At 37.1% G+C, this 26,196-nt stretch overlaps 1 protein-coding gene and 1 long non-coding RNA gene across 17 annotated transcripts in view; one reads left to right on the forward strand and one right to left on the reverse strand.

Annotated features, from left to right (window-relative positions):
* BCAS3 (BCAS3 microtubule associated cell migration factor) overlaps positions 1-26,196 on the reverse strand; it is a 510,082-nt gene that overhangs the window by 412,040 nt on the left and 71,846 nt on the right. For 15 of the 16 annotated variants that reach the window (XR_012665315.1, XM_048824521.2, XM_048824531.2 and 12 more), the window contains 2 exons: positions 15,312-15,419; positions 9,950-10,026 (listed from right to left, as the gene is read on the reverse strand). Coding sequence is in view for 15 of the 16 variants with exons in the window: in XM_048824521.2 (XP_048680478.1) it covers positions 9,950-10,026; positions 15,312-15,419 (185 nt within the window). In the remaining variant the exon portion in view is untranslated. The remainder of the gene's footprint in view (positions 1-9,949; positions 10,027-15,311; positions 15,420-26,196) is intronic. The other variant, XM_048824533.2, reaches the window with a different exon arrangement.
* The window catches only part of LOC142069469 (uncharacterized), a 54,735-nt gene that overhangs the window by 7,322 nt on the left and 21,217 nt on the right, over positions 1-26,196 (forward strand). The window contains exon 2 of the long non-coding RNA XR_012665316.1: positions 20,592-20,732. This is a non-coding gene — a long non-coding RNA (uncharacterized LOC142069469). The remainder of the gene's footprint in view (positions 1-20,591; positions 20,733-26,196) is intronic.

The raw sequence follows: 26,196 nt of genomic DNA on the forward strand, positions 1-26,196 counted from the left end.
TATTCCCTCTGAAGCACCTGGAGCCAGCTACTGTCAGAAGACAGGGAAGTAAACTAGATGGACCATTAGTCTGACCCAGTATGGTCATTCATACTTTCTTAGAACAGCAGAGATAATTTTCTGTTAAGTTCCAGGACTTTTCCCTAACAGGTAGTGGGAAAAGGGGATAGAGGGAGAAGAAGGAGTGTCTCTCTCACCAACACAAGCTGGTCCAATAAAAGATATCACCCCACCCGCCTCGTCTCCTGAAATCAACAGGAGTTAGGAGCCTAACTCCTTTTGAGCACGCCCACCTTGGTAATAAGAGGGACATCACTGCATGGAAAAATTCTTGTATATATTTGGCGGGGCAATATTCCAGTGCCAATCAGTCAAGGGCTTCTTGTAATTAAGCCTGTAATAGCTTATTTTGCTTCCTCTTCAGCAACTTCTTACTCATACCAAACTCTTTCTAAAATCACTGAGTCAAGAGTGCTGAATAGAGCTCTCTCACAGCAGCCTTTGGAGTTAAACATAAATTGGAACTCAAGTTTATTTGTCTTGAGAAGATCGGGTATTTCTAATGGCCACAGCCACTTATTTTTATATAAAAAGTACAAATGGCACTTTGACCATTAAGTATGGCTCCACGTACAGAGAAAGGGTACGTGCCCTTCTGTCTCCTTTCTACATGCAAAGTAAGCGGATATGCTGTTAAAACAGTTTCAGATTTATGTGTAACAGAATAAAACTTTAAGAGGAAAAGAACGGAATTGTGCATGTCAACATCACAGTCTTCCTTCAAACTGAGCCCACAGGGTTATCTCAAGACACCCTGAGTATGTTCTTTCTTTTATGGCATACTCTAGGGACTCTATATCTACATCCATTTTATAGTCTTTAAAAATGCCTAGAATTGACATCTATCAGTCTTTGTCTTTTGTCTCCACCATCTAGCCCTGGTTTCTGGTTTCCAGTGAAAGCCTATTCAGTAAGTTGCCCTCGCCAATCCTTTTTATGTGACCATACTACAAAAATCTCCTCTTACTCATAATGTTTACTGCCTTCCTTTCCCAGGTTCTCTCTAACTTCCCCCTTCCCTCTTCTTCCTCCCCCCTCCTTTGTTCTGAATAGAAAGGATTCTCCTCAAATAATGATAATAGACATTCTTCCTCCTTTTAATGGATGTTCCACACTTTATATCCTCATAAGAGTGAGCATTTCATACTGGCGTTGAACAATTTCATTTCAGGCTATCTTTGTCTTAGTCTTTAAACAACACAGGAGTATGACTAGTACTACTAGAAAGGTTCCCTATACAGCATCAGTCAGTCTCTAATCCCAAACTGTGAATTAAACTGCATTTGTTTGGACTTGACACTGCCATATGACATTGGATTGAGATCAAGTCAGAGCTGATAAGATAACCAGGGTCAAGACTGGTCAGTACGTGCACAGGAGACCTCCAAGGATTATTTACACGCTACAGAAAATTTGCTTATGATTTAGGAAGTGGTGAACATCCCTTTGTATCCATTTTGAACAAGTGCCCCTGCCTGTTGCTAGAGAGCACTCTTCTGCCAGGAATACAGGTTTCTGCATCTAGGTATTCTGGTTCTTGGGGGCATTAAAGATTTCTGGGCACTTTCTGAAGAACAGGGTTTTTTAACCGGATTTCCTGGCCAAATTCCAAAATGAATAATTCTATTACCTGAAAATATTTGTCTTGTAGCAATTATACAAGGTATGCTCCTTTTCCAACACCAAGAGCTGTTAAGTAGCATTGTTGTGCACTATTAAATAGCTAACTACAATAATCCACTCTGGAAGTGGCCTCATTTCAGTTATTTAAGCATCTTTATATAGTCTATATTATTTATATCAATGTATTAATTTTTCTGGAATCCTATAGCACATGTAGCACTTCAAAATCATATAAAATTACAAGATTCCTTTCTTAAAGAACTGTGCAACCTAAACTGGCCAGATAAAAAGGCTAAATGACAAGAGACTGAGACAATAGACAACAGCTTCTTTCAGAGAGCGCAGAAAGGGGAGAGAAAGTAAATAATAGATAGTGATACTGTTGTTGCAGGAGCATTGTTTATTCCAAAGAAAACAAATCATATAAGTTGTTTTGTCTAATATTTCTTGTTTGTTTAGGGGGTTTTTTTTTTAGCATCATGAGGCAAACCAAATCTATTTGTTTATATTTTTTATAAAGCAATATTGTTTATAAATTCCTTTGGGATCCTTCTAGATGAAAGGCCCTACATAAAGGTTATTACTTTCATACTGTCACATACTTTACTGAGATCATCTATTGTTCTTACACTTCCTTCTGTTTAAATATTACCCATACAATCAAGCAAAAGAGCAAGCAGGCAGGACACCCCTCACTGTGAAACCATGCTCAGATCTACAGCATTCTTTTTTCTTTTATAAACTATCACTATCAAAACATAAGCCCAGAAAGAAGATGAAGAAGTACATCCACTACTGCTAGTTATGCCCTCTTCTTTCCCATTCTAGCATAAGATACTCAAGTGTGTGTTATTTTCACACATACACCAACACTGCAACTTCAGAGCGGTAGCCATGTTAGTCTGTATCAGACAAAACGACGAGGAGTCCTTGTGGCACCTTGGAGACTAACAAATTTATTTGGGCATAAGCTTTCATAGGCTAAAACCCACTTCATTAGATGCATGGGTTTTAGCCTATGAAATCTGATGAAGTGGGTTTTAGCCCACAAAAGCTTATGCCCAAATAAATTTCTAAGTCTAAGGTGCCACAAGGACTCCTCACTGTTTTTGCCAATACTACAATGACCTTCGTGTAGACAGACCCGTGAACCTGCATGGGTGCAGAGTCCACCCATGCCAAGCTCACTGGAGGATCAGAATTGTTGTCATTTTGAACTACCCAACTCACATAGAGACCTCCTCTTCCCTTGAATTCCATCACAGCTGTTAAGATTATTTTGCTGTTGGTCCTTTGAGTCGAGCTCTCCAAGACAAGTGTCAAGAGATTTCACCATAGAGGACCCTGGCCTTTAACATTTGTTACACATGCTACTTCACCAGAGCACATATTTGGCAGCCTTCAGAACACTATAGTGGATGTAAAGCTTTGTTATGCCTTCCCCCCCCCCCCCCCCGCCAATTTGAGGGGATGTATAATTTAATTTTGTTGGTTGCAGTTCACGAGCATGCCACTGTGAGTAAGATGCTATTGTTTTTAGGTTTCATATTTTGTATTCCAATGCTTGGGATAGCAGTATAACAGCACCTGGTATTTTCTACATTACAGACAGCACCTCATCTTTTATACATTACTTTTAAATTTGCAAAGAACAGTCAGTTTAGCTGATAAACCTGGATTTACAAATTGTCCTTTTGTCTTTATGCAAATCTTTTCCCAACTGTATCTATACTTCACTGTACTATCCTATAAATGGACCAACACTGATGGAAGATTAAGACGCTATAATTCTTGCAGTATGTCTTCTAGGCCTTCTAAAAAGAGTAGAATAATTATCTTGGTGGTAGGATAGCTCAGATTCCCAGATGCAGCATAAGATCCCTTTTAAACGACCCTCCAGCTTTAATCACCCTATTGCTTTTTAGCATTTCTCATGTAAAGCAGTCACAGTTGAGACAAATCTATCTTGAACATTTGTTCAGAGATGTGAGAAAATAGCAGAACTACGACTACTCCAGTGGACTTGTCCCAGGCAAAGTATATGCTCTTTAATGCTCAAGAAATGAATTTTGAACATAGACCTTTCTGCTCACTTGAAACTCAGATCTCTTAACCTAGAACAAAGTATTCCTGCTGCCATAAGTACAGGTAGCCAACCAACAGAAAGACTTTTAATAATGCTCAGGTTTAAACTGTTTCTTGAGTCCACATACCAATGCTTAAGCAGTGTGTCAACAAGTTATATGGCGGCAGCATTTCTAGATAGTCAAAGAAAACTGAATAAGAGTAGAGCATTCTAAAGAAGGAAATTATAAGGTGGTTTGTTGCAATCTGGATTCATACCATACACTATACCATTGCACCAGATCAGACAATCAGAAGTAGCAATCTCTACCAATTTTGATTCAGAAGTGAAAGGAATGCAAGAAATGCACGAGAGTCACTCTCTTCCAAAAAGTACTTTAAATGTTTAATTCTTTCATGAGACATCTAACAGTCCTGTTTTGTAGCAAAGAGGCTGCTCCCCGTTTGCCCATCAGGGAAGAGGAATTCTACCAAATTCACAAAAGAAACCTAGGTGACCTGGTCTCTGGCAGGTTGAAAACAACACATCATTTCCTGAACATGAATACCTACAACAAATAATACAACCCACGAATTCACAGATTAGAATAATCAATTGCAGAGTGTCCATTTTTATTCTATTAGCCGGACAGAAAGGTATTCAGTACATATTGTACAATTTTAGCCCCACAGTTACACAAAAATCTTCCTGGCTTTTAAGGGCTATGAAGTACACTGGCTGAACTCTTTGGAAAATTACCTCTTAAGGGGCTAGCTGTACAGCATCAATAGAAATGTGGTGCCAGATAATGGCTGCAATAACTGTCTTCATCTCTGGAGAATAATGGATTGTGAATATATCAATATGAGGAGTGGAAGGGAAAGAGAGACTGAGCAGGCACCAGTTACTGGACGCAAAGATGATGCCACATGTATGATGTTATATGTACTCATCTCTTTTCAGGGGGAGGGAGGAGGTTGTTTATAGAGAGTAAAGTATCCATAAGGCCATCTTTGTAATCATCAATGTTAAACTAACTGAGCATTTTTGGAGGGGCAGTTGCACGAGCACTGATGGCACACAAATCAATGAAGAACAGTTATTTCACATTTATTCTTTACGAAGACAAAAAAAAAAAAAAGCTTGCACATCATTGTGAATGCCAGGTTTTGATCCTGCAGTCACGTGCAATATTCAAAGAGAAAGGCTCTGAAGCAAAACTGATTTGTACCAGAGTACAAATCCAACGATCTAAAATCTGCACCTCAGCATTCACACCTAGCAAAAGGAACAAATTTTCAGTGCAAGAGCCAAATGAGTTCAGTGGACCGGGCTACAAGGAAATACTCCAAAAACAGTGAACTTGCAGCCATCCCTGGATTCATTCTTTTTTTTTTTTTCCTTCCATGATGCAGGCCTTCTCTTGATGAAGCTGACTTGGCTGCAAATGTAGGCACAGTGGAGAGTGGAATGCCATTGGAAAGTTACAGACATGAATTCTTTGCAAATTGAAAGTGTGCCTTTACTTAGCTAACAGAGGTGGAAGTAGGAATACCTCTCACAGTGTTGATAATTGTATATACCAGATATAGAAGTTCAAGTTATCTTCCCATGATTACCCACAATATATTTTCCATGCGAGTTTAAACACCAGACTTAAATTGACATACAGAGATATGGGCACCTGTAAAATGAGTATTTATTATGAAAGCTTAAAATAAAATTGGTTGTCTCTCTTCCACTCAATTCAATCATTGCATTTTCATCTCACTAAATGCAGAAAAACCTCCCATACTAATGCAATGTTAAAGTGGCACAGTTAGCCTCACAAAGAAGTCAGGAAACGCAGAAGCTAATGTTTCAACAGCCGCACGAACATGTTGCAGATCCTGAATATTCTATGGGATGTTTATTACAACACTATAGTAAGCTACATATTCAACCACCAAAACAGGCATACCACATGTATGCAACACAGCTGCATTAACATAGCCTGTAGAACCTTAACTTCTGAATTCCTGACGCTGTGATCTTAATTGTGTGTTCTGCATTTAATTTAAAAAAAAAAAAAAGATAACGCATGTTGCTTCTGCTTAATGATATTGGCATTTAAATGGGTGATTTCCCACATTTGCAGCTGCTGCTCTTGAGCGGGAAGCAATTTTTGTTGGTTTACGTTACGACAGCAGCATCTTCAGACAGACAGAGAATAGTTCTAATTCAGGTCTGTGTTCTAGCCCCTTTCTGCCTCCTCTCCTTCAGCAAAAAGGAGCCCAAACACAGCTGGACCACCACAGCTGGATCCCTTTACTAGGAATTTCCCTAGTAAAGGGAGATTCTCTCGGCAGCCCTACACTGTCCTCACTCCACCAGCCCCCAGTGTAGAGGTATATCAGTGGGGTGGGGAGGCCAGTGACACAAAAAGGTGTGGCTGGAACACTGCAGTGCACAGCTGCTCCAATTCCGAAAATGCAAAGGTGGCTTAAAGCCAACCTCTGCCCAGCCCCATCCTTTCCTGGGCTGCACCTCCTGCAAGGCACTGCTCATAATGGGGGTCAGAAACGTGTTATTTTAAAATCACAATGTAGACTGTATAAAATATTATAGTATACAGTGAAACTGCAGGGAAACCCGAAAATGACTAGACATACCATTCTCCCCCCCCCCCCCCCCAACCACTAATGACTTACTTCTATCCCTGATGTTAAAGCATACTTTTTTTCCTTTTTGGGGTAAATTATTTGTCTCTTTGGTAAATGATTATGCTGTGTGCTTTTCAATGTGAATCTCACTCATCCAAATTATCCTAGCAGCATGTTATCCTTAACTCAGCCTTCACTGATTAAAGGACTGGACAATGTCCAGTCATGTCCAAAAGGAGGCAGGCCTTCATTATGTTCTTAAATACCCATTGTGCATTCCCATTAGCGATTTTCCAATAATACATGTTTATTTTTCCCCTCAAACCAACCAAGGTGCTAGTCCTCATTGTGGACTTTCTTCAAAGCAAGTTCCAAAATTTTAGCCATGGTTTCTGTTGTCTTTTATTTAACAGTGTGGTTTAGATATTTTATGAAGGGGTAAGTATTTCTTTTCCCTTTCCTAAACTCAAAAATGGCTTAAAAGATTTTGATCGAACTTTCTAAAAAACAAAGTTCTGAGTACAGACCACGGAGTAGGTTTTCAGAGACAAAAATGACAGGCACCTAATGTCAATTGAATTTCAAAGGTACTTAGACACCTAACTGCCAAAAGTGTCAGGCCCAAAAATGGTTCTGGGACTTGAGTGGATGTGAAAACTGAAGATTATAACTGAAACTGTTCTGTGGCCTTAAAACATGGCAAGGCACTATATCTGCTATAATCAGCATATTCACCATTAAGAGAAAAGAGCTTCTAAGTCCCATTTCAGAGTTCTCAGTGCAACTTGCGGTATATAAACAAATAGCAGAGCACCAAAAAGGTCCATTCAGCTAGAACACAGGATGTGAAAAACTTTATGAATCTCACATTAAAAGCTAAAAATGTATGGAGTATGGATTTATTATAAATAAATTACATTTGGAGAAAAATCCTTTTTGTACTGCGGTTTCCAAAATTTTGATTTCCCATAGCTCAGTAAACATTCACAAAAGCTCTATTTTTATCTTCACTCTTCATGACAAAATAGCCCTGCTACTCCAGTACTGAAAATGCAGTGAAAATTAAAGCAATGTTTAGGGCATCCAACGGCTTAGTAATGTTTGCCATTTCCAAATAATTTATAGTTTTGTAGTACAATTGAAGCTGAAATATGACAAATTGCTACCACACATATTCTTAATGAGCGAGTAATTCAGTTAGAGACAATTTGGATGCGGTGATATCTTTTATTGGACCAACTTCGGTTGGTGAGAGAGACAAGCAGAAATTGGTCCAGCAAAAGATATTACTTCACCCACTTTGTCTCTCTAACATCCTACGACCAACACCACTACAAGCTACACTAAATAATCTAGATAATCACATTTCTGGTTTTGAGCAAAGCAGCAAAGTATAAGAGCTTATTTATTCAGTAGGTTTAAAATGGATAACCAAAATCCCCACCCCAGCTTACCTTTTATTAAAAATACAGTCATGGTTTTAAAAATTCAAGTTCAATATAAAGAAACCATAATGTAAGTGGGTAATAGGTGTGTATATACTGTATGCACATACAACAAGATCAAAAATCAAAATGAAGCTACTAGATAGGGATTCAGGAGTTTTGGCTGCTTCATTTTTTTCTTTCTAGAAAAAAAAACATTATTTTCTCAGGCACTTTTCAATCAAATCAGTGCTTTGGTTTAATATTACATAACAGTCTTTGTTGTCAGCTGCATTATTTTTTGACATCAGGAATAGAAATGTTCCTGTGCTGAATACCGTGGAGTACTTTTTTGTACTTTAATACAACCAGTCTATTAACTTTTGGAAACAAATTTTCATCAACTCCCGTTTTCTCTTGAGAATAATCAGAACTTAATATCTTTTTTAAAAAATGAAGCGGAAATTACCAAAACACCTACTGGAAAGTTTCAATTTTTGAACCCCTGTGCAAAACAAAGCTAAAGTTGTACCTTGATTCTATAAGGTATAAAAAGGAACAAGAACAAAAGCCTTAATTCAAAACCTGTTTCCATGAAGTTCTATTTAGTGAATGCTAGGAACCTGTTATGTCCATCATGTAGGGAGAAACTGACACCTATTGGCAACTTTAATATTACCGCATAATGGTACTTTTCCTCAAAGTAATAAGAAACAGTTCTAATATCTGGATATGTTTTAATAAAGGGAAGCGAGATTTTGTTTGTTTGTTTGTTATATGAGTACTTAAAAGGAAGCATTTTTTCCATCTGAATTCCAAGCATACTTTAAGGCTTTCCTTTTAAGCACAGAACACCATCATCATTAGTGTAATTATGATCCAATCAGACGCTGGAAACATCAGTAAACAAAGTATTTGAAGAGGCTATCTCAGTGAACAAACACAAGCACTCTTTATCAACAGTTTGGAGAGATTACATTTCACTTTGGGGACTAAACACAGTTTAATGTTACATACATGATATGCTCAGTCTTCGTACCAAGTATACCATGTACCATTTTTAGCAGCCTCCACAGACAAATCAGGAACCACATCTGCAGAAATATCCTGTCTTTCCAACTACGCTATGAATTATTCTAGTATAGATATCAGTGTCAGACACAGGGATGCTTCTGGAGAGAGATCTTCTGGGGTGTAGCTTATCAGTTAGGATCAACCATCGAGGATGATAATTAAAAATGACATAAAAGGCACCAGCAATATCAGGAAAAAAAATGCAAGTAGCAATCAACTTCTCCAAGCTTGAGCCAACAGCCTAAGTTACTCATTCAGTAGGTTTCAGAGTAGCAGCCGTGTTAGTCTGTATCCACAAAAAGAAAAGGAGGACTCGTGGCACCTTAGAGACGAACAAATTTATTTGAGCATAAGCTTTCATGAGCTACAGCTGAATGCACTGAATGCATCCGATGAAGTGAGCTGTAGCTCACGAAAGCTCATGCTCAAATAAATTTGTTAGTCTCTAGGGTGCCACAAGTCCTCCTTTTCTTAATTCAGTAGGTAGCAACACCTGTGGGCAGATATGCCCATTCCTAGCACAATGTGGTCCTGATCTTATTAACCTTTAGGTGCTACCACAATAAAAATATTAATAATAATGGAAAAACAGATCTGGTACTACAGACAATGAACAGCCAAAAAAACTGACAGACCATTGGAATTATCACATTCAGTCCAATGTAGATGAAACATAAAACATACAGCAGAAAACACAGAGCACCAAGAGTAATCAGAGTAGCGCTTAACAAACTAACAACACAAGTATCGTTAATAAAAGTACTTTTCACTACAAATGAGAGTTTAGGTACGATGACAAATATGCAAAACAAACACAAATACACAGAAGTAATGGGACTTGATTCTTGGAGGCGCTGGAGCACTTGCAACTCTAAAAGTCACTGAGAGTTGCAGATACTTAGCATTTGGGGGGGGGGGGGGAAATAGGCCGTAGGAAATCAACATTTGTTGCAATGCGGTTCTTTGACTTGCAATTTGATTCCGTTGACAACTCCAAGTCTGTTTTATGGGACTACAACTATTCACCAGAGCAGAGAAATTGAATCCAATATCATACATACTTGTAACGAAGAATTTTTTTGTGAATGTACAGCTGTCGAAGGCAGCAATTTTCTCTTGCAAGACTACAACAAGTATCCTAAAAACACAAAAATGAAAACATGTGTACTTGAAACATTAATTCTGTTGGTTTAAGATTCAATATTTAAAATGTAATTGTTTCAAGACCCTCAATTTAAATTCTTGAGCAACAACCTGCCAGTTCTCCAGTAACTGGCAGTTACTAAAGAGTCTCATCCCCACCACATAACCTGCTCTTCAGGAAGTATACAAATACCATGCAGAGTAGTGCAGCATCTATGATATACCTCCTGTAATAAAAGTTCCATTAGAAAAGAAAGAAAATGGAATTGCAAGGATCCTGCATTGCCCTTCGTGTCTCAAATCATAATCAAATCCACAGTCAGCACACAGACTAATCTAAAAGGAAGTCTTTTACCATGGAAATAATCACATTGTTTATTTTATTGCAAATCTGTCAAACTACGAGTAGTAAATACTACTGTTAGTAGATACCAACAGTGTTTTTTTCTCCCATATGAAAGCATAGAACCATGGAATTAAAGATGAGAGAAATGGGCTTTATGTAATAAACCACTTCCAGTGATTACCAGCATCCTAAATACAAGGACAATGAAAAAAATTCAAGGGGACAGCTATTGTCCAGTTACCTTTGACAATTTCACTCAAATACCAATTCACAGAAATTTTGTAGCCTGGCAAAAACGTTAACTGTCCTACATTTTTGAGCCTCAAAACAAAGGACCATATATTTTGAGGGGAGAGCATATGTAGATAGCCACCCACCCACAAAATTTAAATACCTGTTCACTATTTGAAGCAAAACAAAAGCCATATGGCAAATGATTAGGCATTGGCACATTGTATACTCTACAGATCAACAGGACGTAAAAGTGAAGCTTAAAAAAAAGTATAAGATTTTTAAAAGTTTAAAATGAAGATTTAGGCCATTTAAACCCAAAGGGCCTCTGAAACCATTTACACGTTTATTTTCAAAAGGAAACATCAGCCTGGGAAGCTGTGCCAGCCCATGAGCTTGTAAGCTTTATCACCCATTCACTATGTTTAATACAATCCTTCCTCAAATGGAGCAACATGGTTCTGTTAAATCTGGTTACTGTCTTATTACAAAAAGCTGGAAACACTGTAGTTACTATTTAGTTGACAACGGCAGCACTATGTGTGTGTGTGTGTGTGTGTGTGTGTGTATATATACACACACACACACACAGTGCTGCCCGTTGTCAACATAACATATATATATGCTAGAATGTTTGTTCTATCAATTACCATTCGAAACGTCTGTCCTATCAGGAACATGCCTAGCAGTCCTCTTAATGTCCAAAATGTGTAGCAACCAAGCTTAACCAGAAGATCATGAAGCTTAGGAAAAATATTGGCTGTAAAAAGTGTATTTGAATGAAAAACCGGAGACCACCATAATCAAGAATTTGGGAGAGGGATCTTGGGATTACTTCATGGATGGATGAAGACATCAGTCCACGCATCTGGCAGCCTCCAAAATATTTGTTTTCCACACTCACTAACCCTTTCGATTCCAACCCTAGAACAACTCTGGGAAAAGGCGTTCCACAAAAAAATCCTTGGCCCTCAACGTGCAGTTGCTGCATTTCTATTCAAAGGGCCCACTGTAACCAACCCTTCTGTAGAGTCAATTTTGAGAATGCTGGGTCCACAAGCATTTCCTTCACACACAAAGGACCTGGGAAACCTGGATCTGCCAAGCCAAGTGCCTTAGGCCCAACCTCAAAGTCATATGATCCAACAAAGGATCTCAGTACCTTGGATCTAGCTAGGCTCTATCATTTTTGGATCCCTATGATCCAAGGTGGCTGTCTGTGCTGGGACATAATCAAAACCACTTTCTTATCAACCTCTATTAGCTCCAGAGAATTAGCACGTTAGGGTGTGCTTGTTTGCCCCTATGCTGCCTCTTCTTCTAAGAGCATAGAGACTTCTTGTAAGAGTTTGGGGTGCTCCTTTTGAGAAGAAGATCTAGCTGCTCTACTCATAGGCAAAAGATCCAAAGAACTCCTGTCCTGATGGACTTGAGAACTTCCCTGGCTAGGGTTAGACTCATTCTCTGATAAGTCTGAGGACTTCTTCAGAAAAGACTCAGAAGAAACTCCTGGCTCCAGATGATTAGGATCCTTTCCTCCATGCATAAAAGACTCTAGAACTATTGTATCAGGGTAGGAAGTCTAGCTATTCTAATACAAATCCAGAAGCAACGGAAAGAATGGGCTCTGCATCCGCTTCAGATGACAGAAAAAGAGAAACTCATGGATGGTTTTTGGGGGGGGGGGGGGGGAGGCTTTCATATCCCTACCATTACAATGCTGGAACAGGAAAGCATGTGCTTTGAAACGAGTTCTGTTGCCAAATGGCAGGACATGCAATCTACCCAGGCGATGTCATGAAGGAAAATTGTGGTTCAGGGGTTCAGGAGTGTTTCGGTTATAAAAGCCTCTTTTTTCTCAATTTACATCTTGTCTTGTCTGAAATGAATACTAATTTTTATCCCAAACCTAATTGCTTTTACGGTCAACTATTTTTAGTTTAACAAAATGAATTCCAACTGTTTAAATCATAGGAAAGGAAAACAAAAAGGAAGTGTATCAGTTTTATGTAACTTCTTCCAGGAGGTCTCTAAGAAATTAGCCAGTTAATGGACAGACTGAAAGGTAGTCAAGTATAGTGGGTTTTGTTTTTGTTTTTTAAAGTGTAATGTACAGACGCTCCCCAGGTTATGCAAGACCCGAGTTACGCAAATTCGCACTTACAGAAAAAGTTCCGTAAGCTAGAAATAGGAGGGTGTTTTTTGGGGGGGGTTTTTTGTTTGTTTTTTGTTTTGGCATAACATTTGGGTATATGTTTCCGACTTATGCAAAATTTGAGTTACGCAAGGCTTTCCGGAACGGAACGAAACAAAACGATTGCATAAGTCGGGGAGCAGCTGTATATAAAAATTGTATTTGTTTTGATCACAACACTCTCCCCAATCAGTCTCATATTTCGTCTTCTGCTCTTAGAGGCAGAGACTGTGTTTTCCTGTATGGATAGTGCCTAACAGATTGTGGATGGTTTTGGCATATAAAAATATGAATACTGAATGCTTTTCTGTTCTTCTATTCAAATTTTATTTTAAAACTTCAATTTTGCACTGCATTAGTCTGCAATGTAGCTCATGCCCCATTAGGGCTTCAATTTGCCATTTTCCAAGCATTTTCAATCTGAAATAGTGAACTTTTCTTGGATGATAATAGAATCTGATATGTTCCAGAAAAACAACTACCCTTGATACAGCCCCGCAACTTTGAAGTAGCTATTCCATTTTCACCACTTAGGAAAAAAAAACATTAGCACCTGGAAAGAGTGGGGTTTTTTTTGTTTTTTTGTTTTTTATAGTTGGGAGACTTTGAATGATGTTTTGCCTTTTGACTGTTTTTACAATTGGACTTTTATTCTTCTAAAAAAAAAAAGACTAGACTGGAAAGATTTACTATCATCACACTGTCCACAAGGGAACTTTAAATTTTTAAAGAGACAGTTGCACAGATACATACTGAACTCTTTCTGACAGACTGTTAAAGGAACAGTGACCTATTTTGTGAAAATTTTCTTTTATATTCTTAGTTTAACTTCTTCAGTTCAACTTAGTTATCTGATACTGTCCCATTGACTTTCATTATGGATAGTTAACACTAACATACTATTTAGTCCTTTAATTCTACTATAACATCAAATTATATTACTTTATTGTGCTATGAAAATTACTTGTTTGTTCAATTGTTCTATATTCTAATGTTTCCTTCAACTATTCATCTTTGATTAATTTAGACACTGATATTCTCTATGGTGCCATACTAGAGAAGTGTCTGTTTTAACAATATTTTTAGTGGTCTTTAGAATCCCCACTCTTTTATTCCTTTAATAATTTCATCATCATCTCCTTTTTCCTTCAGGCTCATCTTCTCAGTGTAGTTTGCTATTCTCTCTCCCCTTAAAACTGACAGTTATTCAATCCTGCTATTTCTTCCTTTACACAATATCCAAACTCAATCTCACTGTTGCCACCTGCTCGTCTCTAACTTTCTCAGTTCTCACTTTGCACCACACCCCATTCCTCAGTCTATTTAAAATGATGCTGCTAAAATCAACACAGTACAAAATATTTTCAATTTGAGCATTTCTTAATAAAATTGCATTTTACATTTCTATAGCACCTTCCATCTTGAAGGATCCCAGAGTACATCACAAACTATACCCATAGCACCAATGAAATGTACAATTTCTCTAGGCCTGAGTTTCTCCATCTGTAACATGGGAATGACACTGTTCCTTCCTCTATAAAGTACCTTCAGATACAAGGATGTAGAATACTGTAAAAAAGTGTTAATAAATAAAATAAATAAATGAGGTAGAGGGAAGTAGCTATCCACGCAGGCAGTACAATAGTGGGGATAGGAAAAAGAAAATTTTGGTAAAAGTTACCACAGCAAAATCTCTTATTAAAAGTGCCAAGGAATCATTTCTATCCTCATGCAGAGACAGATAGACCTGGGACTTTTTGTGTCTTTTGTCTGAAAACACAGTGTAGGATACTCAGTTTTATCTACCTCAGAAGTATGAAGGGCTGAGTTAACCCTGACAGGATCTCAACCTGTGGCTCTGGAGAATCATGGTATTTCAGACCTGATACTTTAATACCTAAATCCCAAAAGAGGATGGCTTAGACATATCTAAGTATTGTTATTCCAGACAAAAAACACTGCTTTATCTAGTTCCCACCTTCTAACATAAAGGAGTACAATTATTATTTATACAACTCAGAATGCATACGATGTCCTCATATATAGTCTATGTATAGGAAGGCAGCGTGGACTAGTGGTTAAAGCAGGGAACTGGGGTATCAAGACACAAGGGTTCTGCCAACTCAGACACTGACTTACAGATGTTAATTGATTTAACAGCACTCTGCCCCAGATTCCCAATTCGCATAAAGGAAAATGAGGATACTTGACATTCCTACACACTAAGGCATTGTGACGCTTAATCAGTTCATACCTGTAAAGTGTTTGCAGATGGTCATATGAAAGGCACTATAGAAGTATTTTTGTCCTACTTCAAGTCAAAATATTCTTTGAAAAGTGGAAAACCCAAGCTCTACTTTTGGCAGAACTGAGATGCCTGCATGATATTTTATAATCCTAAAGCCAGTCAATGTATAAAATTGAAATTATGCATGTTACTAGAGTTTTCTATGCAGCAAAAAAAAAAAAAAAAAAAAAGTTAACAGAGAGAATGAAGGAAAATGTCTACCTTTTGTTGCAATGCAGATCATAAATAGGAGTTTTGAACTGTATGGATTTGACCATCTCTCCTGTTCGCAAAGAGTAAAGGTCCACACAGCAATAAGGTGGGCTTGTGCTGAAAGGATCACAGAAACGGAAGTTTAGATATTGTACATTTTAAAACACTTTTAAACCATTGTCTGATAAATATTAAAACCAAACTACTCATGATTTGTCCTTCTGTTCCCCCTTCTTAGCCCCTCCAGGCCTGATCTAGTAAAAAGTATGTGAGGACTATTCAAATGAAGCTCAATACTCTGGGCTTTTGTAAAATAAAATTGACAAAGTAGCTAGAAGAATAGCATGAAGAGGTGTGAATATGCAGATGAAGGGAGATGGAAAGGAATATGACTTGGGTCTGGGAGGAAGTTCAGTTTGCAGAATATTTTGTTCAATCATTTCGGACTTTTGTATTATTATCAGAAACTGAATGACTCCTTTACCTATAGCCCTTTTGGATTTTATCACAATAGTGTGGCTAGTAATGAACTTCTAGGATCTGAAACATCAGTGTTCAAGAAAGGCATTTCCTATAATTCTACACAATCCAGTACAATCTGTTGTCAATGACTAGCTCTCAGCACAATGCATGTAGTTAACTTTCTGGTGAAAAGGTTATATTCTAGTTAAAGGTATAAAAATGGATAACACCAAACTTATTTTCCTTTCAAGTTTGTAACTAAATGGGCAATAATAAATAATTCAATAATTTACCAGGTATGAGCAGCAGTGATAATTACAGATTTCAAAAAGCATAACCACAATGTAATTTCATTGTAATTGCAGTGTAATTAAAAACAAGTTTTATAAAATGTAACCATTTTTAAATTAAGTTACACAAAATACAGGCTATTTATATTATGGTAATAAGCTACAAAACAGGCTACAAAAGAGGTATCACTAAAAGCAGAGTACAACACATCACAACTTATTTCTCTGCACAAATAAATCTCTCCTCTTGAAGGTAAGATTTTTCTCCCATTTCAAACATACTAGAAAATACAGAAAGGAGGACAAGACAAGTCATAACATGATCTCACAATTAATCCCCCCCAGATATGGCAAATGTAAGATATCATCTCTAGGTAGAGAACACAGTAATTAAACATTTATTAAAGCTGAAGTTTAAAATCAAGTTTACACAAGTTAAGAAGGAAGGTACTGTACATCTGGAGTCAGGCTTGAGTTATGAGAGACTACAAGTACCAGTTACAAGGTTCACAAAATACATACATAGGACATAACCGCAGAGACCCAGATTGGGGTGAATAAGTGATCTTGGATATGCCACCCATAGAATGTATTTAGAGTCCAAATCAGTATTGGTGGAGCGAATAGGTACATGGGTGGGGTGCATCCCTTGGTTCGTCAGGGAAGGAAGCGGGTTATTTCCCTGGCAGGTGGTCTCGTTTACTCGTCCTGGTACTGACGGTGTCCCGTGATGTGCTTTGTGTCAATGCCTCTGGACCATCTTATTATACTGGATCTTAGCCAAAAGGCCAAGCAACAGCATCTCCTTTTTGGTTCAATGATTAAATGATTTCAACAAAATTTATCTTTGTGTCAGAAACCTTTTTTTTTTAATTAAAGATTTGCACAGAAGCCTGTAGTTTAATTTAATTAAATAACCTGGTTATAAATAACGCTGAGGTCCCTTTCCCAGCATTTCATAAATTTGCTTATTTCCAAAAAAACATTAATCCATAAATTCAAAGTTGTTGTTATTGGTATTTTTAAGAGAAATAAAATCTTTTAGTTTGGATTTTTTTTATATATATTTTTATTTTCTTTTAAGTACAGTGAAACCTTCCTCGGTTGTACAAAACAAACTGTTCTTTGTGGAAAGGTAAGCTGAAGAAGAGGAAAGAGTATGTTATATAAGTGAAACAACAGCAGAAAAAATATTCACTTTCAAACTAATTTAAATCTAATTCTCACGGGGCAAAACAAGTTTTTCCAAATTATTTAGGGATGTATTTAAACCTGCCAAAGGTCCAGTAATAAGAAGAGTGTCATTATGGGGTCCTCTTTCAACATTCTACATATGTCCCAAGACTTTTTGGAAGGAAAAGGATGAATGTGAGCCTCCTGTATTTGGAAAGGGAGAGGGTATTATTACACTGATTCCATGATATCCCCAACAGCCACAAACCTTTTCTGTACAGCCACAGTCAGCCAAGTGTTTAATTTCACTGATCCCAAAGTCAGACTTCGGAACAGCGGATCTGACCCACAAAATATGGGTTACTTGACAAGTATGCAGTTCTAAATTTGTTCGAGCTATTTACATAGGATTTCACTCTAACACTTACTTAAATGGATACTTATTACACTATATGGCAACAGTTGAATCACATGGCAACTTCTGCCATATAGACATGCAGAACCCACATTACATTTATTGTAGACTCTTGTTTAAACAGTACTGATCTTTTCAAATAGTGTGTGTTGCTTTTATCATTTTACTATAAATAAAACTCTACAGCCATTTCTTAATAAAAAGGCCAAACTTTCTGAAGATAGAAAAAAGTGCCGAGTGTTACAGTATCAGAAGGGTAGTGGTGGTGGATACCATTTTACAAGCTGGAGAGAGGCTTTGATGTGGCAGTTTTCTTCTATAACACCTTTTTTTCCTCCAAGAGTGCATTAAAATGATGGCTATTTCTAGGTCAACGAATATGAAGCAGCACAAATTGCCAGCTGAATAAACATACTAAGTATGGGTAAAGAGAGTGTGTTTCCTTTTGCATATATCTGCTTTATTTTACACAATACCTGACACAATACTTGCTTGTGTTTCGGCCTAGGCTGCTCAAGAATTTTTCTGGAGAACTAGGGACACAAATACGGCCCATTTCCTATCTAGAATCCAACAAGAATGCGGTATGCAAAATATGCATATACTGTTGAAAACCAACAGGCATACAAAAATTTTTTAAAACAGCAACACATAATTAACTCCCACAGAAATTCTTTCGGAAAGAATCATTTGCTCCTGGCACATACCTACGTTAATAATTAAAGGAGAGGGTACATCAGTGTCAACCATTTACAAGGCCAAAAGATGGGACACAACAATCAGTCACCTTCAATTAGCAGTCCATTACTACTAAAGGATGTTGGAAAGCAAGTGCTGATCTATTTGCCAACTTGCCTTCGATTTAACTGATTTCAGAGTAACAGCCGTGTTAGTCTGTATTCGCAAAAAGAAAAGGAGTACTTGTGGCACCTTAGAGACTAACCAATTGATTTGAGCATAAGCTTTCGTGAGCTACAGCTCACTTCATCGGATGCATCCAATGAAGTGAGCTGCAGCTCACGAAAGCTTATGCTCAAATCAATTGGTTAGTCTCTAAGGTGCCACAAGTGCTCCTTTTCTTGATTTAACTAAATCTGCTTCCTAAAGCCAATTTAACCATTTTGGTTCAAGTCTGTGCACAGAACAGAAGTGATTAAGGTTGACTTAGGTAAAGTCAGACTATTAATTCACACCTTTTGTTATTGCTGTGCAATTTGTGTGCACACTAACCCTGTAATCTTGATAATTAAACTTGGCATTTGGACATCATCCTGAGTGAGATTCTCAACATTAAAAGGCACTAGGTAAAGTAGTCAAAATAATTTGCTGCTGAGGTCCAAGCCTATAGTCTAGTAATACAGGCTTAGCAGAAATAACAACTGTGTTTAGGAATGGATAAAATCTCATGCAGCATCTGGAACAAAAACAGCGCAATCTCTAATATCCCTCGGATCCTCAGGCGACGCAACGTGGTGTGCTAAGTACTCTCTCTCTCAGATGTCTAACTGTTCTCTACTTCTTTCACTTGATGCCTACCTCTTGGCTGGTCATGACAATATCATTTTACCAATGTTCATGTAGATGAGCAAGCAGCTTTGGCTAAAACAAACAGCATCACGTTTAAAAGGAAAGGTTAACGCTGCAAGAGGACTGTGGCTTGGATCAAAAGTACACTGAACTTCGCCAGGCTTTGATTCAAAGCTTTCTTGCAAACCATACCTTTCTTCTCACCCACTATTGCACTGCTGCACATGGTCTGACAAGTTGTTCCTATGATCTTCTATTTACTTTCGACACCCCCAAAATATACAGAAAATGTCAAATATTTTAGAACAATGAGAATCTGAAGATGTTGGATCCAATCATCAGAATTTTTGAGCAGGAGCAGCAATAACTGAAGTCAGCGAGGGCTGCAAGCATTCTGCAAGTTTTTGTACATCACACCCAAATTTTATATACAAAAACCATTAACACTGACATATACTTTCCTACCATCCTAAGACCCAGCTTCGACATTTACAGGTACATTTATAATTTTATGTTACAACCATATTAGACAATTTACTGAAATCCAGACATCTATAAAGTTTTGTTAGGCCAGTACATCTTGCATCTAATTCTACAAGAAGCTGTGCACCCTCTTAGGAGATGCACTAAGGACCAGAAATAAGCTTCTGGGCTAACTTTTCAAAAGAGCTCAGCAACCAGTTAACAACTAAATTGTCCCATAGCAAGTTGGGTTAAAGACTACAGGGGAGCCAAATTGTTTACTTTACTTGCTAATTTGTGTAAAAGCTACAAACTGCCTCGTCTGCACTAAGGTTTTACCTTGAATTAGTTAACCTGAGTTAGCAAACTCAAAAACACACCTTTTTTCCTTCTAAAAAGAAAAAAAAAGGACTCAGTGGCCACTTGGATACTGAGCACTTCTGAAAATCTGGCCACTTCATTTAGGTGCTTACATGGGGCAAAGCTCTTCTGAAAATATGGCCCTGATTCTGGGAATTACTGAAAATCTAGCCCCACCAACTCTTTTTCACTAAGCACTTAAGCTAGACCTTGAATCCAGGCTTATAGAAGTAAAGATATTTAAGAATATTAATCTCCTTCTTCCATACCACTTACTCCAAGCACACCCTTTTACTACTGGACTCTGTTATTACTAATATAGACAAAATACTAATATTCTAAGTATATTTATATTAAAAATAATAAATTGTGTGTTCAATAAGATATAAGAGGATAAACAGTAAATATTCAAAACATTATCCTTTACCAGAGACTCTAAGGATCTTGGAAAGTTTCCTTAGACAAAATATTTAATGTAGGAATAGTCTTTGCTAAGCAACCAGTGGCCAAACAGATACACACTCAAATCTTGAAAGTGTTTGAAGTGACACCAATTATGTTAACATAATTAACAGAAGCACATTTAAATTTGTACCACAGAAATGGAACAACAATTAAAACCTTCACTTCACGGACTGCATGGAAACAATCTTTTTCAAAGGAATTTGAGAACTTTTGCTTGAAAACCAGAACACGAAGCTGTGGAGCCCATAGAATGCAACACATCACAAAACTGAGAAGGTAACAAATTACTCCACTGTGTTTTCTTTGTGAAATAGATTAACACTAAAATCACCAACAGGTCATGTATGCTCCCTATTCTACTTACTCAGTGAACATAAAATACACTGGTTATTTAAAGGTCTACTTTGGATTAATTAAGACAACACAAGCTGATGTCCCCAGAAGACTATAAAACAAGTGAAGTTTGAGATAAGTAGGAAACCCTCTAGCTGACAAAAGATGACAGCCCATCCAGTTCTCCTTGGTCAGAAGAACACTGATCATAATTCAGTGTCTCAAAGGTAGTTATGTAAAGTAACACAAGGAGACAGATGGAGATCTTCAAACAGGAATGTGGAGACTGTGCTTTCCTTACCTGGGGTGGTAATATTCTTAAGTCTGTCAGAAATATAATACTAAAAATAATTCTGGTGGAGGATCCATATTTTTATTGTATCCTTGCTGTCCACATAGATGCTTAATATAAAAAGATATGAAATGAATCGCTCAAGACTGAGAGCCCTAAATTCACCAATAGCACTTAAAAATGTTTTCCTTTAGTAAACAAAAAGTAAGAATTCCATAAGGCTCTTGGGTTGTTTTGATTTGGTTTTCCCAACTCGTCACTGCACTGTGGAGATATTAGGAAAAAAAATTCTAACTGATGCCTTGTACAGTTGGCAAATGAATATATCTGTGCAAGTGTATTATGATACAGGTACCGTTTATTCACAGGTTGTTTTTTAAAAAACGTGAGATTCACTCAGTTTGCAGTAGTTCTGAGTGGAAAGATGAATGTACACACACAAGCGTACCATATAGCAAATATACCATCCATTATATAGTATATTTATATAGCTATAAAACTTAATGCAGCAGCAACCTGTTTAAAAACACCAAGAGAAATCCTAATTTTTATACCTGAATAGAAAAAAATTTGAAGTCAGCAAATCTTATGGTCTTTAAGAAAAGACCAAAGGACCTGACATAAGGCCATATCTTGTGCACAAAAAGATTTAAATAACCTGCTCAGAAGGACAAGCTTTTTCTCATATCACAAGCGTGACCATCCATAGAAAAAAAAAAAAACACCAGAGGAAAGCAGAAAACATGAAAAAGTTTAGTGACATAAGACCAAACCTTCGGGATGAGTAAAATCAGAATATACACTTTCTGAAAGAGCAACCACTTCAGAAATGTTTCTGTTTACAGGAGACCTTTCCCCTTAATTGTCGAGCTTTAATAAAATTCCTGTTTCTGAACGAAGGTTAATTTTCCATCATCTCCCTTTATTTTAAATATTGTACTGTCATTGCAAAGGTTAGGCTGATGTCAATGAGAACTGTTGGATAACTAGCACTTTTGATAATCCAGGCAAGTGTCAAAATCTGGATTTAGGACCCTAACTTTACATTCCTATTTTTGACAAATTTAGCCAGCTCATTTTGCCTCTGGGCATGTATAATACATAATCCCACTGATGAGACATACAAATGATAGCTCTCAGGAATAACAAGCAGAAACTGTTGGATCAATAGCACATATTGTATAATCCCCACATGTAAGGATGACGAACCTACATTATGTGGATAGAATCTTCATTAAGAAGCACTATAATGATGCGGTGGGTTGTAATGGTACAATAACTGTGCAAATTAACTCATGCCCCCTCCCATTACTTTATTCTGGAAACCAGTGTTGTAACTAGATCACATACTAACAGTTGAAAATATTCCTGCGAACAAGGTTACAGCTCATCTTCATGATGTACTTAATAACTTTACATTTGCATACTAAAGTTTCCTTTTCCAATGAGTGAATAATTTAAGGTAATGAGGTTAAAAACAGTAATGACAGAATGAACCAAAAGTTATAAAAATAAGAGTAGGTCAGGTCAACAGGACAAATAAGTAAGTGATCAACAACAAGGGCGCCTGATGAGAGAAAACATGCTCTGATCAAGCAAAATCTAATGGAAATTGTAAATGCAGACAGAAATGTTTTCTTTATTAAGAAATCAAGACAATGAGGAACAGGAAAGATTATGGTCAGAGGAAAGGTCAGGAACATTAAACTAGAAGAAGAGTGGAAATGACAGAAACGAAGTACAGGAAAAACTGTATTAGATCAGCAAGAGAAGCCCACAAAATTAAGATCTCTACCAAATCCACAGAAGACTGAGTTGGTGAGAACAAAAGTGACAGAAAGATGTCAGATATATAACAAAAAAAAAAACACTAGTCAAGTTGCAGTTGCTACAAAATATCCCTTCACTAAATGCCACAGATTCTAAAAGCTAGAAGAGGAGTGAAAGCTACCAATACTTCTCAGACTGACTTGTGGAGGAGAGCATAGATCAGCAAATGCATAACAGCGATTGTTAGACAGCTATCCCGAAGGAAGACTAATTCAAAAGAGGCACTCTTGAACAAAAAGAAAGGAAGAAGTTTCATTAAAAGTAAGTATAGCATTTGGACAGTTCAAGACCAGCACCTCCCAGCAAGTGTATTGGGGGAATTCTTTGCAATCTCAGCACTATCAATAAACCCTGCCACAAACAGCTATCAGAGGAAGTTGACCTTAATGCCTGGGAATCCAGAGGACTGTTTAAACCAAGAGACCATAAGAGAAAAGGAGAAGCTGTTTGTGTATCATCTGTCTGAAGTGAATGAAGGAAGAAGTCGCCTGCAAGCATACAGCAAGGCAGATGTAATGTAACTCGGTGCATAATTAAGGGAAGATGGAGCTAGATGTAATGTAATTCCGGATGATACAATTTCAGATACAGAGAGGGACATGTAGCATAGCGATGCTGGCACCTCAGGCAGGGATCAGTTTACAAGCAGCAGCTGGAAAGAGGCTATTTACCTTCTTCATATAATGAGCTTCTATTTTATGCACTAATGTGCAAGGCAGCATAAACAGCAGGAAGAGTTCTGTATAGCTAGAAAAAAAATTCTTCCAGCAAGTACATCCAGGGCAAATAAACTCAAGATTTCTGTTTAATCAGTGTGACATTTCTAATAACACACCTGTGATCAAATGTGATCTTACGATTTTTTGAATAATGTTTAGTTTTTAAATAGAAATCAACATTTAAAACAGACTAAATCATGATTCCATATGAGTTACTCTATATGACACAGCAGAGGTAAATGGAGCATCTTTTGCAAATGACTGATTTGTGAAAATTAGTAAGGGCCCAATGTAATCTCCACCAAAGTCAATGGAGAGAGATGCCGGTTGACTTCAATAAGCATGGACTGGGCTAAGTGAGCAGGCATGACAAAACAACAGACGTGTCACCAAGTGTAATCGGATCAGTTATTTTGATAAATGTCGTTTTGGTTTAAATATAACCGTATATTTACTAACATTTTGTAAAAAATAATGAAGTGTTGGAACTGCAATACCATACCTTGTGATAACACGCTATATACTTTAAAGGTCAAATCCTGCTTGCCTTACTTATGAGTACTACCACTGATGTCTACTGAAATATTTCACACATTGGAGCTACTCTGAGAAATATTGTTAAAAAAATTGGAGCAAGTTTGTGTGTGTGGATTAGTAAATTTTATTGCATGTGAATTAGTAAATTCTACTTCTGTAAGTTTAAAACTATCCATGTGAATCAAGTTTCTATAGCTATTGCAACTCTGCTATTTTCAGTTGCAAGTATCAGACATTTTGTCATTTCTCTCACAGAGTTATGACATATCTATCAATAATTCACAGAAAAGTATGAATAAAAAAAATCTGGAAACCATTCTTTCCATTTGACAGCTGTCTATGAAAGTCTGTTTTATAATTTAAAAAAAAGCTCTTTTGCCATTACACTGTTTCAAAATGATGTCAGGTGGCCTTATTTGATTATTCTATTTTGAAGCACAATTTAATTTTCAGCAAAGCAATCTTGATTCTGTAAAAAAAAAAAAAAAAAAAAATCTAACTATTAGAATATGTCTGTCACTGCTCCAGCTCTTCCTGGACATGCTGAATCTCTTTGGTAAACTACCCTTCTATTAAGAAAGGAAATTTCTGCCAACAGCCTTTAGAAAACTAGCACTCAATGACTGCATCACATTCTTTTAGTGATATTTTACTTGTTTAATACTGTTAGTGACACAAATTAAATTTCTTCAACTCACAAAGCTCCTGTGTACAATATCTTGCTGGTGGTTTCTGTTTGTTTAAACAAGAGATACAAATACTAGAAAGTTATACTGAAACAGTGCATTGAAGAACTGCACATTTTTAAAGGACCTTAAAAGTAAAATTATATATCTTCAGGTCTAGTACGCAGTCTTTAGGATTCTATACATTTACAGAGAGATATGCTTTCTTAAACTACTGTCGGATGCTATCAACTGTTAGTACATCATAAAAAAATATTTGACCAGAGATAGCCTAAGCATCACTTAACATTGCAAGTAACTGCTTTTAGTTATTTCAGTTACTGATTTCAGGTTTTTCCTCTACAGATCAGAGATTTTACTACTTTCATTCATGATATTTAACAGTCCTTCAACATTACGAAAAACGGAACAAGGTATTTGAGAAAGTGACATTTTCCAAGAATGTGCACGTATCAGTGAAACACAAAACAGCAGAGACATTTTAAACCTACCACAAATTGCAAGAAGCATGGAAGCAATTTTCTTATTTTTAAATAAGAAAAAGCTGCACCAAACAGGCATGTGTTACTAAATCCAATCCTTTAAATATAAGAAGGAAATATATTTGATTTGGCATTATATTATTTGAATTAGACTCCAAAAGATCAAGCACTACACTTGTATCCATCTTTATTAATTAAATAGAACAAATCTAACAAATAAGTACAATGGAAACTTCCATATCCTCTACCCTCATCCCTCCACAAATAGGGAGGGGCTAAATTCTGTCTTCATAGCTGGGCATACAGTGGAAAACTATAAAAAAAAAAACAGCCATTAGCTCGACAGAAGCAGCTATATAACGGGTAAATAGGGAACCTGAGTTCTACGTAGGAAAAAATAAACTATGGTAAAGGAACACTGTAGTGTTTTTGTGTGTGTGACAGCAAATGTTTGCAGAAAAAAAGGAAGTGGTGTGTGTTTGCCAAAACCCCAACTACACATATCCTGATACATACTAGATGAGCAACTACATGCACAGTGTTCAAATAAACTGCTCCTCCAGAGGCAAGGAATGAAGTAGGCACAGCAGTATGCTTACATACATCAGTTCATGTTGACAGTTACAACCACGAGGGAAAAAAAGAGATGTGGAGAGTGGGGAAAGAAGGTAACATTGCTGTCCAAGTCCTTAGCTGACAATTCACGAGGCAGGTCAAGGTAACTCTAAGGCAGGGATTGGCAACCTTTGGCACGCTGATTAGCTTCCTTGTTATAAATTATGGAAGAACACTGTGTTTCGTTACCATGTTATGTAAATTATGTGCAGTCTATCACTATCAAAAGCAGTTACAGAAACTAAA

The sequence above is a fragment of the Caretta caretta genome, chromosome 17 (assembly GCF_965140235.1).
Source record: "Caretta caretta isolate rCarCar2 chromosome 17, rCarCar1.hap1, whole genome shotgun sequence".
NCBI classification, from domain to species: Eukaryota; Metazoa; Chordata; order Testudines; family Cheloniidae; genus Caretta; species Caretta caretta.